The sequence below is a fragment of the Nestor notabilis genome, unplaced genomic scaffold (genome assembly GCF_000696875.1).
Source record: "Nestor notabilis isolate BGI_N333 unplaced genomic scaffold, ASM69687v1 scaffold22652, whole genome shotgun sequence".
Lineage (NCBI taxonomy): Eukaryota > Metazoa > Chordata > Aves > Psittaciformes > Psittacidae > Nestor > Nestor notabilis.
This window is the reverse complement of record NW_009919141.1, coordinates 1-14,591: the sequence shown is the minus strand read 5'-3', so window position 1 is coordinate 14,591 and position 14,591 is coordinate 1. Positions and strand designations below refer to the sequence as shown.

General features: G+C 43.1%; 1 protein-coding gene across 3 annotated transcripts; it reads left to right on the top strand.

Moving 5' to 3' along the window:
- Window positions 1-5,970: 5,970 nt before the first annotated feature.
- Window positions 5,971-11,200, top strand: LOC104401473 (chromosome unknown open reading frame, human C5orf24). 3 transcript variants are annotated; one of them, XR_719894.1, is made up of 3 exons: window positions 8,121-8,548; window positions 10,344-10,625; window positions 10,780-11,200. XR_719894.1 is itself a non-coding variant. In XM_010010107.1 (2 exons), exons 1-2 carry the CDS (start codon window positions 5,971-5,973, stop codon window positions 8,686-8,688), a joined length of 612 nt encoding a protein of 203 aa, XP_010008409.1. In that variant the 3' UTR covers window positions 8,689-9,064. The 3 variants fall into 3 exon arrangements, 2 of the variants coding, with proteins under 2 accessions (XP_010008409.1, XP_010008410.1); XM_010010107.1 differs by lacking the exons at window positions 10,344-10,625; window positions 10,780-11,200 and adding an exon at window positions 5,971-6,012 and having other exon boundaries at window positions 8,119-9,064; XM_010010108.1 differs by having other exon boundaries at window positions 10,344-11,089.
- The last annotated feature ends 3,391 nt before the right edge of the window (window positions 11,201-14,591 follow it).

Below are 14,591 nucleotides of genomic sequence, written 5' to 3'. Positions count from 1 at the left end.
CCTTGGCCTCCGCAGGTGGAGCCGGGGCCTCCCGCTGCTCCCCAGCCGGGCCCCGCCGTGCTCGGGAATTGCTGTTAATTCCCTCCAGCACCCCCAGCTCTCGTGGTGGGGACAGTGTGTGCGCAGTGCTTGTACTTGGAGCGTGTTTCCATTAGCGTGTGGGAGCGCAATGCATGAATACAGTCCACGGGCGTGTTTCCTTGCCGTAGCCAAGTAGTGCCTTCGCTCACCTGCGTGTCAGGGTGTCTGGATACCCGCCGGTATGTTCCTTCTGTGCCTGCGGTCCAGGGTAGCGTCTCTGAGTGGTGTATATTCTTGCACGTAGTTACAGATAGTTTACTACATCCTTACTTGCGCTTAGTTCTTCTGGGGTAATTAATTAGTGAGTAGTTGCACCTTTACTTCGCATGCATTTCTGTGTATCCCTCTGAAAAAAAGGGATAGTTACTTTGATCCATGTGTGTGCTTATTTTTGTGAAATGAAAGAGTGGGAGTAACACTTGGTTAATATAGTTATTAAGTTGTGATTTATTTCTATGTCAGAGACCACGGTTTCTCTTTTTAACCTGTATCCAACAGGTTTTAGATGCAGCCTTAAACAAAAAAAGTCCCGTGTGTTTGTCCATTGACTGTTGTTGAACAGAATCAGGACTTTGCCTTTCTGCAGTCTGACATAAGTGCACTGCAATGGTGGTGTTTGGGTGTGCTGAAAGGTGCCCGGAGCCTTTTGCACTAAGTCCTGTGGAAGCACACATCAGGGAGGTGTTTGATCCATCTTTTAAGCTCCCAAATCCTTTTGTGGAAAGAGGCTAGGCAAGGAGGAGATGGTAGGTGAGAACACCCACTGAGATGAATGAGCACCTTGTACCTCTCCGAGCTATTGTTCTAGGCTACATCAGGTCTGTTCCCTGGGGAGAAGAGCGGGTGGGCGAGAACACCCACAGAGATGAATAAGCATCTCCAGCTCCTCAAAGCTGCTCTTGTAGGCTACGGCGAGGTCTGCTCCTGTTTACCTGGGAATAGCTCCTTGAGGTGAACGGACAATTCACAAACACTAATAATCCTCTCTTTATAAAGATCTACCTCTACCTGCTCCATCATTCATATGCATATGTGGATTGCCTTGAAGTTTGGTAATGAGAGAACCGCAGAATAATCAGGGTGCAGTTTCACAACCTCACTCCTCTAAGCCAGTCTATCTGGCCTGATGGCTGCCTTCATTCTGTGCTGCCCCATCCCCCAGCTGTGGGGGTTTTTCCCCATCTTCCATTCCCTGTGCTGTGTTTGGGACTTGTCATACCCTTCATTCAAGTCTTCCAAGTCCATTAAGTTGTCAAAGTCAGCTTTGTGAGGTCTAGTTAGCTTTTTAAGTAACTGGGACCAGCGGGGAGTAGGTCAGTGGCAGCCAGTGGGGAATGGGGCTTAGGCTGACCTGGGACCTCAGTCTGTCTCTGTGCTTCTAATGGAAATGTGTCTGTGTTCCTCTCTTGCCTCCGTGCCAGCCAACTGTTCCTTTTGCTTTCCTGCTGGATTGGTTTTCACCTGGGTCAGAGCCCTCGTGTTGGTTTGTCCTGCTCTTACACAATAGTTACTGTTGGCACAAGGAGTGGGAATGTGGGAGAAGAGGAAAGGCCAAGATTGTCCCATTCAGAAAAAATGCAGATTCAGTGTGGTTTCTATTGATTATGAAACCAGACTGTCAGTTGTGTCAGTGTAACTGGAGGTGTGCACTTAATTAAACCATTAATACGATCTTCCTTAATTTTTGTGAAGCTGTCTTAACCCTTTCAAGTGTCCTGCTTCTCATCACATGGTTATACGACCTTAACTTTGGCGTGGGAAGAAGTCGGCTGATGTTCTTGCTGATGTTTGCATCTGGTGAAACTCTGCCCTTAGATATGACTTACTTGGTTTTGAAGGTCAGAAAGCCTTACAATGACTGGTCTGCCTGGTTTTGCAGTCAAATCGTGAATGATGCCTAAAAGTTCACAGTGTACTTGATGCTTAGCCTACCTAGTGCCTGACAATACCTAATCTTTGTGGGAGCAGCGCTGATCTTTGTCTTTAATACAAAGCTGGTGCTTAGGCGTTGGAGAGCACTGTTTCCAGTTGCCTCCAAATAACTCTTCCCTTAACTTCTGTCATGTCAGAAAGTGACCCTGGGTCACAGGGGAAGGACCCTACTTGTAAGTCCTCATGTTGCTTGGGGAACTCTGAATTTCTTAATCTGTTCTTTGCACTAAGAATAACTGAGAGAGAAACTTTTCAAAATCAGTTTGTCTCTTCACTTTGCAGTCTCATGTTGTCATGTGGTAGCTCTAGTGAGTCACTGCTGGAAAGAAATCGTTGTGTGTGTTTTGGCTGGTTTTAATGCATTTTACCTACCATCAAATCGTATCATGCAATCAACTGTGGAAAGTGCTTCATAAGCATGGTTTGGTGAAAGGGGTTATCCAGCTTCAGAAGTAGATCAGGTTCCAAATGCAGGTTCAGGTGTTACAGTGTATGTTGTGCCACTAATCAGTTTTCAAAATACTTACATTTATGGGAATACACAAGGTAAGGTGCAACACTGCCAAAATGAGCAGTTACAAGTTTTTAAGATTTGGGGAAGGCCCTACAGTAGCAAGGGTTAAGGTGTAGAAAAGGAGCTGACAACAAAAGACATGTGAAGAACATTTGAACTGATACAGCTCATTCTTTTAACTGCGTGATGAAAGTGTTTCTTACACCCGCTATCCGAAGAGGGAAGAGCAGAGCTGGTATCGTATCTCTGCTGCAGTCTTGAAAGAGAAAATATCCCTGCTCCTGCTGCTGCTTAAACTCCCATCTCTGCAAAGAGAAGGAGCCCTTTGGTGTTGCCCAGGGCCTGCAGTCCCTGCGTGTGGCACGTGGCACAGAACGTTCTTTATGCAGCGGGGATCTGAACAGAGCTGCTCCTGTGCTCCGCTCCAACCGCTTCACTTGGTAGAAGTGACGTGCAGAGTTCTAGTGCAGAAATAATGCTTGTAGCTGCTTGTGGTTTTAGGTAGCATGTCATGTGCTTTCTGCGTGTTGGATGATGATGAAAATGTGCTGCTGCAGCCTCCTACAGCTCCGTCAATCCTGTTGAAAGTTGTGCGGGCTCAGCAGAGCAAGACTTCAGAATATGAGTGGGGTTTTATGCACAAACCCTTCTCAAAAGCAAAATTGTCCCTGTTGGTGATAGGAGTTTACCTTTCCTGATATTCATCATTTGAAGAGCTCTGATAGAGATGTACTTCCAGCTTTGCTCAGTTTTGCTCTGATTCGGGGCGTTCTACCATCAGTCGGAAGCGTTACTGAGTCAGGGCTGTTGTTGGGCTGACCAGGCTCTAGTTACAGCAAGCAGGTTGGAGTGGGTGAGACCAGAGCAGTTGCCTGCTGCCTTTGTGAGAAATGATTATTCTGCTTCATGGAGGGTGTTTTTATGACATATGATTTGTATAGCTTTGATCTTAAAATATTTTGTAGTGTACAAGACATGAACAGGAGGTTTCTGCAGAGTTTCAAGCCTAGAGAGAGATGGACCATACCATAACAGAAGCCTTAGTAACTGCAAGCTAGAATTGTGTGGTGTGTTAACCTGTGTTTAGGGCTACAAGGATGCACTCTGTAATATCACTGGAATTAGGTGGAATTTCTTAAGTTTCTTGGTGCATCTCTATTGCCTATAATATGGCTTCTGTTTCATCCCCCTACAGAAGGCAGCAAACCATACCAAGCTTGACTGGCAAGTACAAAAAACCCTTAACAGCAACCTCATACATTGTATATTGATCCACCAGTAGCCTGGCTGTCATCTGAGCAAACCAAAACTTCGACTCACTCCCCTAGTGCTGCAGCAGGTTAACTTTGCAGTGCAGCTGTGCTTTAAAAGGAGGGCTCCTCACCGTGTCCAGAAACGTCCCTGCAGAAAAGCTTTGCAGGTCTCGGATGGATGGATTGACCTGTTTGTTTCTTTATTTCTAGCAGGGCTGGAGCTTCTCTGCTTCATTGCACATGAAGCTCTGATACTGCCTTTCTTTTCCCAAAGCTAGCTTATCCGGTTCCCCTCCCTTCCCCAGCATTTGTATAGAAACAAAATGCCAGAGAGAAAAGGATCCATACAGAAAATCCTCTACAGTCACTTCCCAGTAAAAATCTTCTTGAAATGCAATTAAATGTTACCTCAAGGCCTCATCTTAACTATTTGTTTACACAGAGACATTCAACCAGTCAGTTGAATCTGTTGCAAATACCTTTTAGAAGTTTAAACTGAGTAAGTTCTATTTTGCTGGAAACTTTTCTGGCTGGTTTTGTTTCAGGTGGCTTGCACACAAGCATGTATGTGTTTAGCTATACAGTTTAGCTAGGGTGTTATTTTTAAACTGGCATAGCTTTGCAGTTGATACCAATTCTCATCTATCCTGTGTATCTCCCTGCCAAGAAACCTGCTTCTACTCTACAGACAGACTCACTACATTCTTTTATTCCCTGCTGTAATGTGAATGAAGTAAAATTATGCTGGAGATGGCCATGTTAGGGGAATTAAGCTCAATTACAGATTTCCTTTTTAAAACTTTAAAAAAAAGTCTTAAAGCTCCCCATGATCCAGCAGAGTGCACTTCTAACCTGGAAAAACAACCGTGTCCTGGGCTGCATCCCCAGAATGTGAGGGAGGGGATTCTGCCCCTCTAGTGCGCTCTGGGGAGACCCCCCCTTCAGTTCTGATCCAGCTCTGGGGAACAGTACAAGAGGGACAGGCTGAGAGGGCTGGGCTGGTTCAGCCTGGAGAAGAGAAGGCTCCTTAAGGGAGACCTTAGAGCAGCTCCAGTGCCTAAAGGGGCTACAGGAAACCTGAAGAGGGGCTTTGGACAAGGGATGTAGGGACAGGCCAAGGGGAATGGCTTTAACCTGCCAGAGGGGAGATTGAGATGAGCTCTGAGGCAGAAGGTCTTCCCTGTGAGGGTGCTGAGGCGCTGGCACAGGGTGCCCAGAGAAGCTGTGGCTGCCCCATCCCTGGCCGTGTTCAAGGCCAGGTTGGACACAGGGGCTTGGAGCAACCTGCAGGGACTTGGAGCAGCCTGCTCGAGTGGAAGGTGTCCCTGCCCGTGGCAGGGGTTGGAGCTGGATGAGCTTTAAGGTCCCTTCCAACCCAAACCAGTCTGGCATTCTATGATAAATCAAAACCCACAGAAAACAAACCTTGGCTACTACTTGAAATTTTCATAGTTTGATGGAAAACAGTGCAAGGTGAGGGGGGAAGCATCAAAAAAGTCCTACTGGCAGTGTTCCACCAAGATTGTGGGGTTTTTATACTTCCTTCTCTAAGAAATTTTAAACAGTTACTGATTTGTTTGTCTTTCTCCTCTCACCAGTTACAGTGATACTGCCTGTTGCCAGATGGAAGGTAAACAAGCATCAGTCAGGTTTTTTTATGTAAAGTTAGAGCTTGTGGAGAGCTTTCAGCGATATTACAGTAGACAGAAAACACATGCAAATGGTGATGAAGCTCCAGCATTTGGCAGTTACAGCAGGATATATTCCCTGTCTAGGAGTACCCGTGATGGTTCTCCCCAGGAAAGATGGATGGTGTCTGTAGGGAAAATCCCCCTGACTGAATTGAGGAGAAAAAGCAGAGAATAAGAATGTAACACAGACAAGAATGAGTCTGAGCAGTGCTCGGTCTCCTGAGAAATGGCAGGGGCCCCCACATTATTCAGTGCCTTCTCCCTGCTCTGCTGTGTTCCTCGGATACCAGGCAGCTGAACTGATCCTTCTTTGTGGCACTCAAGCTTGGAGCAGCTTTTTGGGGCTGAAGCCAGTATTCCTGTGTTTAAAGGGAGTGCTCAGACAAGAATGCTGGTAACTGCTCCAAGTGTCCTCCAGTGCATTACCGAACAGATGAATAGCCTTTCAGAGCTGCTGGGTGTACTCTCTCGGCAGCAGAAGTACATTATCAGAACTTGTATGTTTGCAGTTGCACATCCTCAAAAATCTCAGCTATTTTTTGTGGGCCTTATTCTAGTGGGGTTAAAGGAAGGTAACGTATTTTTGACTGCTAATTGTAGAAAAACTTACACTTCCTTTTTTGTGCTGCACAGAAAAGTCTGGTCTCCTGACCTGCAGCTTGCTTCCTTTGAGCTTTGTTATGTGCAAGCCTGCTAATTATTCTTAGTTGTTCCGTTTGCTAGTCAACACCTGCAGTAACTGCGGTTTCATGTTTGTTCCACTGTACCCCCTTCATCACACCAGAATTGTAGTATGTGGGTAATCTCTGCTAGTACTATCTAATATTTAAACTATCTTACTATCATAATTTCACTCTTTGACATCAAACCGTATTCATATATTTGCCTAGGAATAATGCATACACTGTAATGAGCGTTGGACAAGCCAAGGTAAATCGGGTGTTCCAGCAGGGAATGTATCCATCGTAATCAGAAGAAAAGGGCACAGGGATTTATTCCTGGGTAAATAGACTGTCTCTGCTGTATGCTTTCTGGCTGGGAAAAGACATTCATAACTGCCAAATAAATTCAGTAATCAGTGGTAGAGTATAAATTGGGCTGCTGTAGGTGATATTCCAGAGCCACTGCAGGGAAAATGCAATAAATCTTCCAGATCTTATCTACTAGATAAATTTATCACAGGAAGAAGTATTTGGTGTTCTCAGCATGACTGTAGGGTGCAGAAATACTCTGATGTGCCAGATATTGATTGGCTTCATCTTCTCTGTAGCATGGCTAAATATTGCTATCTTAAACTGAGTATTTGCAGCTTGTGTAAGTTGTAGAACCAATAGAGTTGAATGGGTGAAAATATTACTGTGTTGTTCCTTGAGTGCTTCGCTGGCTTCACACAGTATCGCCCCTGTTAAGAAATGAGAGGCAGTATCTGTACAGTTGGCATTTAGAAGCATTAATGCTAAAGAAGTTCTAGAATACCAGTAATATTGTTAATTGTTGTGATTCTGCCGCAGTACATATGCTGCAAGGGTTTGATATGATGGGTATAAGCAGAAACAATTTACTTGGAAATAGTTCATAGAATCCCAGCCTGGTTGGAGTTGGAAAAGACCTTAAAGCTCATCCAGTTCCATCCCCCTGCCACGGGCAGGGACATCTTCCACTAGAGCAGGTTGCTCCAAGCCCCTGTGTCCAACCTGGCCTTGAACACTGCCAGGGATGGGGCAGCCACAGCTTCTCTGAGCACCCTGTGCCAGTGCCCCAGCACCCTCAATTGCTTGTAACTGTGATGGTGACTGTACGTGGTTTCTAGGAGCTGAATGTTGCTTTGTCCATTTGAACCAGGGTTAACCTGCAGTAACATGGTCAGAGTCATCCTTCTGCTGTCCTGAAGACAGGGCTTCAGTTCTCTGAAACGAATAAACCTCTGTAAAAACAGAGCACAGCTCAAGCTGGGTTTGTGTTGTTACCTCGGAGCTGGCATTACCAACAGTTTGTACCTGCCCTTCTAACTAGGCCAGCAGTGGCATTTCTGAAGTCCAGCATCTTGTACTTCATAATGGATTCATTTCATACCTCGGTTGTCCCAATTGTCTTTGCTGACTGCCTTACCTCTTTCTTTCTTTCATATCAGTTGTGACAAGAAATGACAAAACTGATGAGAGTTTTATTAATCTGCTGCAGTTAAACAGAAAAAGGTCTTTAGTAGCCTTTATATACTTAATCAAGACAGTGACACCTTACTTTTCCTTGGCTCACAGGTGATAGGTTACTCTTACAATGAGTTTAGATGAGATTCAGTTAGAAAGGTGTTAAAACTGCAGTAGGTGAGCAGATATTGTACATCTTGGTTGGTGAAATGCTCTTGTTCAGTTCCTTAACATACTTCTTCCCTAATTATATCTGTGTGAATAACATGTGGTTTAATTTTTTAACTATATAGAAAGGTTACCACACAAAAACTCAAGTGATAGCTTAATAAAACTCTTTAAAAAGTAACTTACTGACATCAATACTGTTTACTACAAATAAACAAAGTAGTTTGGACTGGTTTTAAGAACCAGAGGTAGCTTTTGAAAGAGTCTCGCCTGTGGAACGCTGCAGTGTTGTCATCTACTGATACCTATTTGTCTCTCTTATTTTTTGGTAGAAAATGATGCACCCTGTTGCCAGCAGTAATCCAGCTTTCTGTGGGACCGGCAAGAGTTCTTGCCTTAACGAAGACAATGTGAGATCTGCTGATCAGTTTGACTTGTATGCCACGCAGCAAAGTAAATACAGCCACACAGTCAGCCACAAACCGATTGCATGCCAGAGACAAGATGCGTTGAACGAGTCGCACTTGCAGACCACGAGTGGCAGGAATATAGAGACAAAAGATGAACTAAAGAAAAAGAAAAACCTCAACCGATCTGGGAAACGTGGAAGGCCATCAGGGACCACAAAATCAGCAGGGTACCGAACCAGCACAGGTCGACCCCTCGGGACCACCAAAGCAGCTGGATTTAAGACAAGTCCAGGCAGACCCTTGGGTACAACTAAAGCAGCAGGATACAAAGTCAGCCCAGGCAGACCTCCAGGTAGCATTAAAGCTCTATCACGGCTTGCAAATCTAAGTTATACTTGTGGCAATGCAGCTTTTCCTTATCCTATGGTGCATAACAGAGGAGTACATGCTGCTGGGGAGACTAGCAGCAAAATCAGCCAGCCTAATGAATGAAAGGAGGGAATTAGGAACTCCTTACTAATCCGCTTTACTCTGAATTTTGGCATGTTTCTTGCATTTGGTTGTAGTGTTTGCCTGAGTTTCTAGCTTTTATTTTGATTCAGATAATGCCATAACCTGCGGGTGCAGTAACTAAAAGTAATGTTGAGAAGGCACTGGCTTAAAGGGGGTTTTGTGGGCTTTAAATGATCATTTCTAAGAAAGTCTGAAGTGATGCATTATGACTTGGTGTCGATACTTAAGTAATGTCATGTCCCTAGTTTTGCATTTAATTTCTGGAAAATCTAGTTGTGTGGTTATGCATTAAATAAGTGAAAGAAAGAGGATAGAATTAGCTGGCTCTTGGGTCATGATGTGGCCTATCCCACAAGTGGGAACTTAGCTAGATGAGTTCTTACTTGGTAAGAAAAACTGATGAAGAAAGCAGCAAGCTGCATTTCCACTTGTGCAGGAGCTTCTACAGACCTCAAATAGATACTTAAAAACTTAAACAAACAAACAAAACCCCAACCTGTTTTTAAAGTGCTGAGTTTAGGTGGCTTTTGTTTCTGGAGCTGTATGTAACTGAGCATTTGTACAGCTTCACAGAGCCTTATTAATACAAGCTCGTTTGCCTTTAGGTGATATCTGTTCCTTTAGTTCTGCTGGTACAGGATTCTGCTGTGTCATTTTGAAATGCCTAATAGTACCTATACCAAACCACAGATAGTCCTTTGAAAACTGAAATATTTTCTAAGACATTAAGTACTGTTCATTCTAGTTACACACTTGGTCAATATTAAACAGTATGTTCTTAAAGCTGTAAATAGCAATTTACACTGGGTTTTGCCTTTAAAATCTGTGCTTAGGTGGCAACAGTTTAATAGCTTTTAAAGTATGAACCTATAATGTTTACAAATTACACTTTTTAAATAGACACTGTTGCCAAGTTTTCAGACTTCCTTTTGCCAGATATTCCTGGAAACACACTTATTTCGTTGTTGGACACTTACATTTAAGTTATGGAAGCTTATATATCTACCAAAGGACACCATTTTCATGATTCATAAAAGCAAACTGTATAGCTGATGCAAACAGGATGCAGTTTACTGCACTGCTAGACCCCAGCTAGAAAATAATCCATCTATGCATGCAAGCAAGCTGAAAAAAGTTGTTGGTTAGCTATAAATAACCTTTCTTGTCTCAAACTAAACCCTTCCCTCCTTCCAAAAGAAAAGTTCCATTTTTCAACTGGGCCCATTGATTTTAAGTGTGAGAGAGCGTGTGACTGTGTGTGTGCACGTAAAATACTTTCATCTAGACATCAATCAGTCCTCAATGTTGCAGCTTGTTTGTGCTACATTTATTTCAGTGGAATTAAAGCTTTTCCCTTATTTACATCAGGAAAAAAGTTTACATTTAAGTTGTTTCCCATATAACATGCTATTATTTGTAGCTTAAAATATCCGGGGAGGGGGAATATATAGAGAGAGACATGGCAGATTTGGGGGAGCATAAAAGTTTGGGTGAATTGAGCCTGTGCTGAATGATGCTGGTATTTTTTGTTAACATAAATGCTATTCTGGCCTGCTGTCGTTTTGATGAGACCTCTTGCTTTCAGTGATGACAACTTACGAAACAGATGTCATGTTTCATACCTTTTTTGTCAGGAAAAAAGCAGCAAGCCTTCAGGTGTTCCAGTGATGCCTAACACATATTGAGCTGGACTTTATGCTGTACTTTACAATAGGTGTGTTGAATTGTTTTGGGGGAACTGTGTATGCACTGGCAACTAAGACAATGAACCTCAACTGTACTGGATGGCTCCTTAGGCGATAGAGGAACTAATGGCAGCTAAACTGCTACTAAAAGGTAGAGTTTCTTCATGCTGAAGCTATGAAATCCAGTTACGTGTTCTGTTCCTCGCCAAACTCCAAGTCTGAAACTTAGCAGTCTTTCTCAGAACGCTGTAACTTCTGGCACATGCAAAATGCTAACGTGAGTTAACCCTCAGGATCTGTGTGGTACTGGCTGGTTTTAATCAGATGATTTTTTTTCCCCAAAAGACTGCTCTAAGTTCTTTGCTGAGCTCAGCTGGGAAAGCAGTTCCTCTTCAGCTGAATGTAGTAACACAGGAGTGTCCCACCTCGCTGGCCAGGAGCGCGTTGCATGTCACCACTGTACCTTGGAGAAACTCCACTTCTTACCTCCTCCTGTTGATCCTGTTGCTCCTCGTTTCTCACTCGTGCATCTCCTCAATGGTGCTGTGCTGTGTGTCAGGAGATAACGCCGATGTGTTGCTGTTCTGCTAGTATAATGAATTCTGTATTTGAGTATGCTGATGAAATAATGAAATCAGCTAAGCAATTCCTCTTCATTACAGTGTTTATTAATTACATCAGATGGAATATAATCCCAGTAAGAAGCAATTAATGTTGTCAATTGTGGAATGATGAGCAGAAAGTAGAAAAGTGTTCAGGGAGTCTGCAATAGGCTCTTTGGCGCTCTGGATTTAGCCAGGAGACCCAGAAGGGCACTGCTGGGCATTCCAAATTCCAGCTGATTTTCTATCTGGCTATAGCTTCCTGGTGCCATGCAGTGAGGAGAAGGAAAATGAAGTTATAGAAGTTCCAAGTGAACCAGGAATGGAATTTTCAAATACTTCTGCTTTTCCTATGTATAATCTGCAGAATACATTGTGCTTTTTTCAACACTTTTCTTTCCATGAGAAACACTGAAACAGCATGTTAATGCCTAAACTTTATTAGTACCAATGGGAAAACTGGCCTTTTCCCCCCATAGGATGAAAACATTACTTGTAAGGTTAAATTGCTTATTTTATATTCTCTCTCATAATTCAGCTATTGGTAAGCTAGGATCACTGTTGTGTGTTAACACTGTTCAGAAGATCTCCATGTCAAGTTTGGGTTTTAAGAATTCCTTTTAATTATCAAGTTTCTAACATCTTATTTATACATCAATTAAATGTATTAGCTTGCTATTATTCCTTCATGATGCTATACGAGTTCACTGTTTAATATACATAGAGTAACTACTATTCAGTTTCTGATTGAATTTACTTAAACTTTAAAACCAAATAATTTTACTACTATAAAGTCTTGCACTGGACATATTCAAGATGCTCGCACCACATTTTGGCAGAAGAAAAATGAGACGCCACCAGAAGTGGCTGACTGATAGCAAAGATAGTATCTTTAAAGTCAGCTTTAAAGCTCAATGACAAAGTCATTAAAGTCAGCTTGAAGTTAAAGTCAGCTTTAACTTCAGTGACAAAGTTAGCTTTGTCATCGAAGCAGTGTTCTTGTGTCTTGGATTTAGTTGAAATGAATCGAAAGGGGGTTGGAACTGGATGATCTTAAAGTCATTTCCAACCCTAACCATTCTATGTATCAAGAGCCATTAAAGATCTCTGTCTGAATGAAAGATCCTTGAGTTCAGTCGGGACAAACCCAAGCCTTGTCAGTGAAAAGCGATGTGTCTGTGAAAAGAATTACTTGGAATTACAATACACAGAGTAATTCAGATGAGAATTGAACTCCCTCCCCCACGTTTGAAGAGCTTTAATAGGCAGAGCAATGTGAAGTCATTTGTCTGATGGTTTCATTAGCTGTGACTCTGCTGTCTTTGTTATATGTATAATAATGTTTCACACTATCCTTAGAGTTGGCAGTTAAAACAGCTGATAACAATCATAAATACTTTAAACTGCAGACTTCATTTCTGACCACAAAAGAAGTTTATTCTTCTCTATTTTAATGCATATATTTTAACACTGCTTAAATATATTTATGACTTTAGTAGAGACTAGACCTTTCTCCTTGTGATTTCTTTTTTTTCCCCCACCTCAAATAGAAGAACCTGTATTCTAAAATTTGAACCACTTTCTGATACTTTAATCTTTCATCATTTGCTTTTCCACAGGTTTACTTTGGGGGAAGCAGTAATCAAATAACTAGTATTGGCACCCCATCCTCTGCTGTAAAAAGCCTGATTAGATACTGTGTATGTTTTTATGTCCATGAACTTGAGCTACTCGTGTGCAATTATGTGTATGGGAATGGAGTAGTGTTCATGATCTGTATTTACATCATCATATGGATGTATATTTATTAATAAAGTTAATACTTTAAAACCTAACAGGTTTTTCTCTGGGTTTTAATACCATTTAAATCCTGCATGAAGATGCCTCTTGATGCATTACCAGACCAGCAGCCTCAGCCCTGCTCTCTTGGATGTGGAAATGTGTTTGTTCTCCTGACATTTCAGTCAGAGAGAAGTGACTCAAACTGGCACTGAAATGTTTTGGGGCACCTTGTCTAGATTTCACTTCAAACCCTTAGGTTAGGGATAGGGTTTGTGTTTGTCCCCTACCTCCCAAAGTGTAGCTGAATCCGACTGTGATAGGCTGAGTGTGTTTGTGCCTGTGTGGACTTCAGAACGCACACAGGGTTGGGGAGACTTGGGATCATTGTGCTGGGTGATTGGATAAATGGAATTAAATTGACACTTAAGTGAGCCCACCCTTTCAGTGTACTTTGCTTTCTGAATTTCAGTGCGAGAGGGGTATTGCTTGTTATGGGCAAGTCCTGTAGGTTTGAATTAAGGCAGAAAGCCTGAGTGGGGTACCAGAAAATAGGGGAATATTGGTTATTTGAATGAATTGAAAATGCTGCTACAGTAACTTAATTGTTCTTACCCTTCCACTCAAGAGGGGAGGAAAGGAGTTACAGCTCTGTACGTACAAATAGTAAGCCGCTAACTTCTTTTTTCCTCTCTTGCACGTGGAAATCAATTTATAGCGCTCATAAACTACACTTCCATGGAACGGTGCTCCTTGTTCATTATTCTGTGATGAATAAGATCTATTAATCCCTGTACTCCAGCAATATTCCAGTTTCTCTTTGTTGGCGAGATGTGCTCTGCATACCCCCAAACCCTTTTTTTAGTTCAGTTTGGGTTTTCCCCTCTACTGTTTTCCGGTGACAATGGGGAACAAAGGCAGTGTTACCTACCAGCCAGACCAGCTCTGTGTCCTCCCTTGCTCTCCAGCACCCTCTGTTTTCTCATCCATGTACTTTCAAACGCTTCAAGCCGGGGTTGAAACGTTTAAATGTCAATTGCATTTGTTTTGCAGACATTTAGGTTGGGTTTACCGGAAAAAGACACCTGATGCCAGTTCAGTTGGTTTGTTTCTTTTGGCCATTCTGGTAGTTCTAAATACTTGGCTTTCAAGAGGACTGGGTGTGTTCAGCAGAGTTCCACAGTAGAGTCAGTTTGTGCGTGTGATACTCTGAGCAAAACAGATTATTGATTATGAAGAAACTTTAAGTATTGGGTACTGTGAGTCAAGAATACAGGCTCTTTGGCTGTGCTGGAAGTTGCCCGAGTGCTCCCATGGCCACTGTTCTCTGCCATGTAATGGAATGGACAGTGAAGGTTTTATATCCTTTAATATTTTACGTATGATGAGACACCAAGACTTACTTGCTTTGTAGGGAGGTTTTGGTTCTAGTTGGAGCTTTGTTCCTGTTCTCAGGCTAAGGCGCAGGTACAGTTAAGGTTTTGGTGGGGTGGTCCTTGCATGTTCACATATATCCAGTATATGGGTTAATTACGGAAAAATACATTCATTTATCATAGAATCACAGACGTTCTAAGCCGTTGTGTCCAACCTGGCCTTGAACACTGCCAGGGATGGGGCAGCCACAGCTTCTCTGGGCACCCTGTGCCAGCGCCTCAGCACCCTCACAGGGAAGAGCTTCTGCCTCAGAGCTCCTCTGTGCTTCACTGCAGTGGGTGGAAGCCGGCAGGTCCCTGGCGGGAGGTAAACCCAGCCCGACGCGTACGTGGTGCTGGCGGGGGCCGGGCCCCGCGCTGACCCCGCCTCACACGGAGCC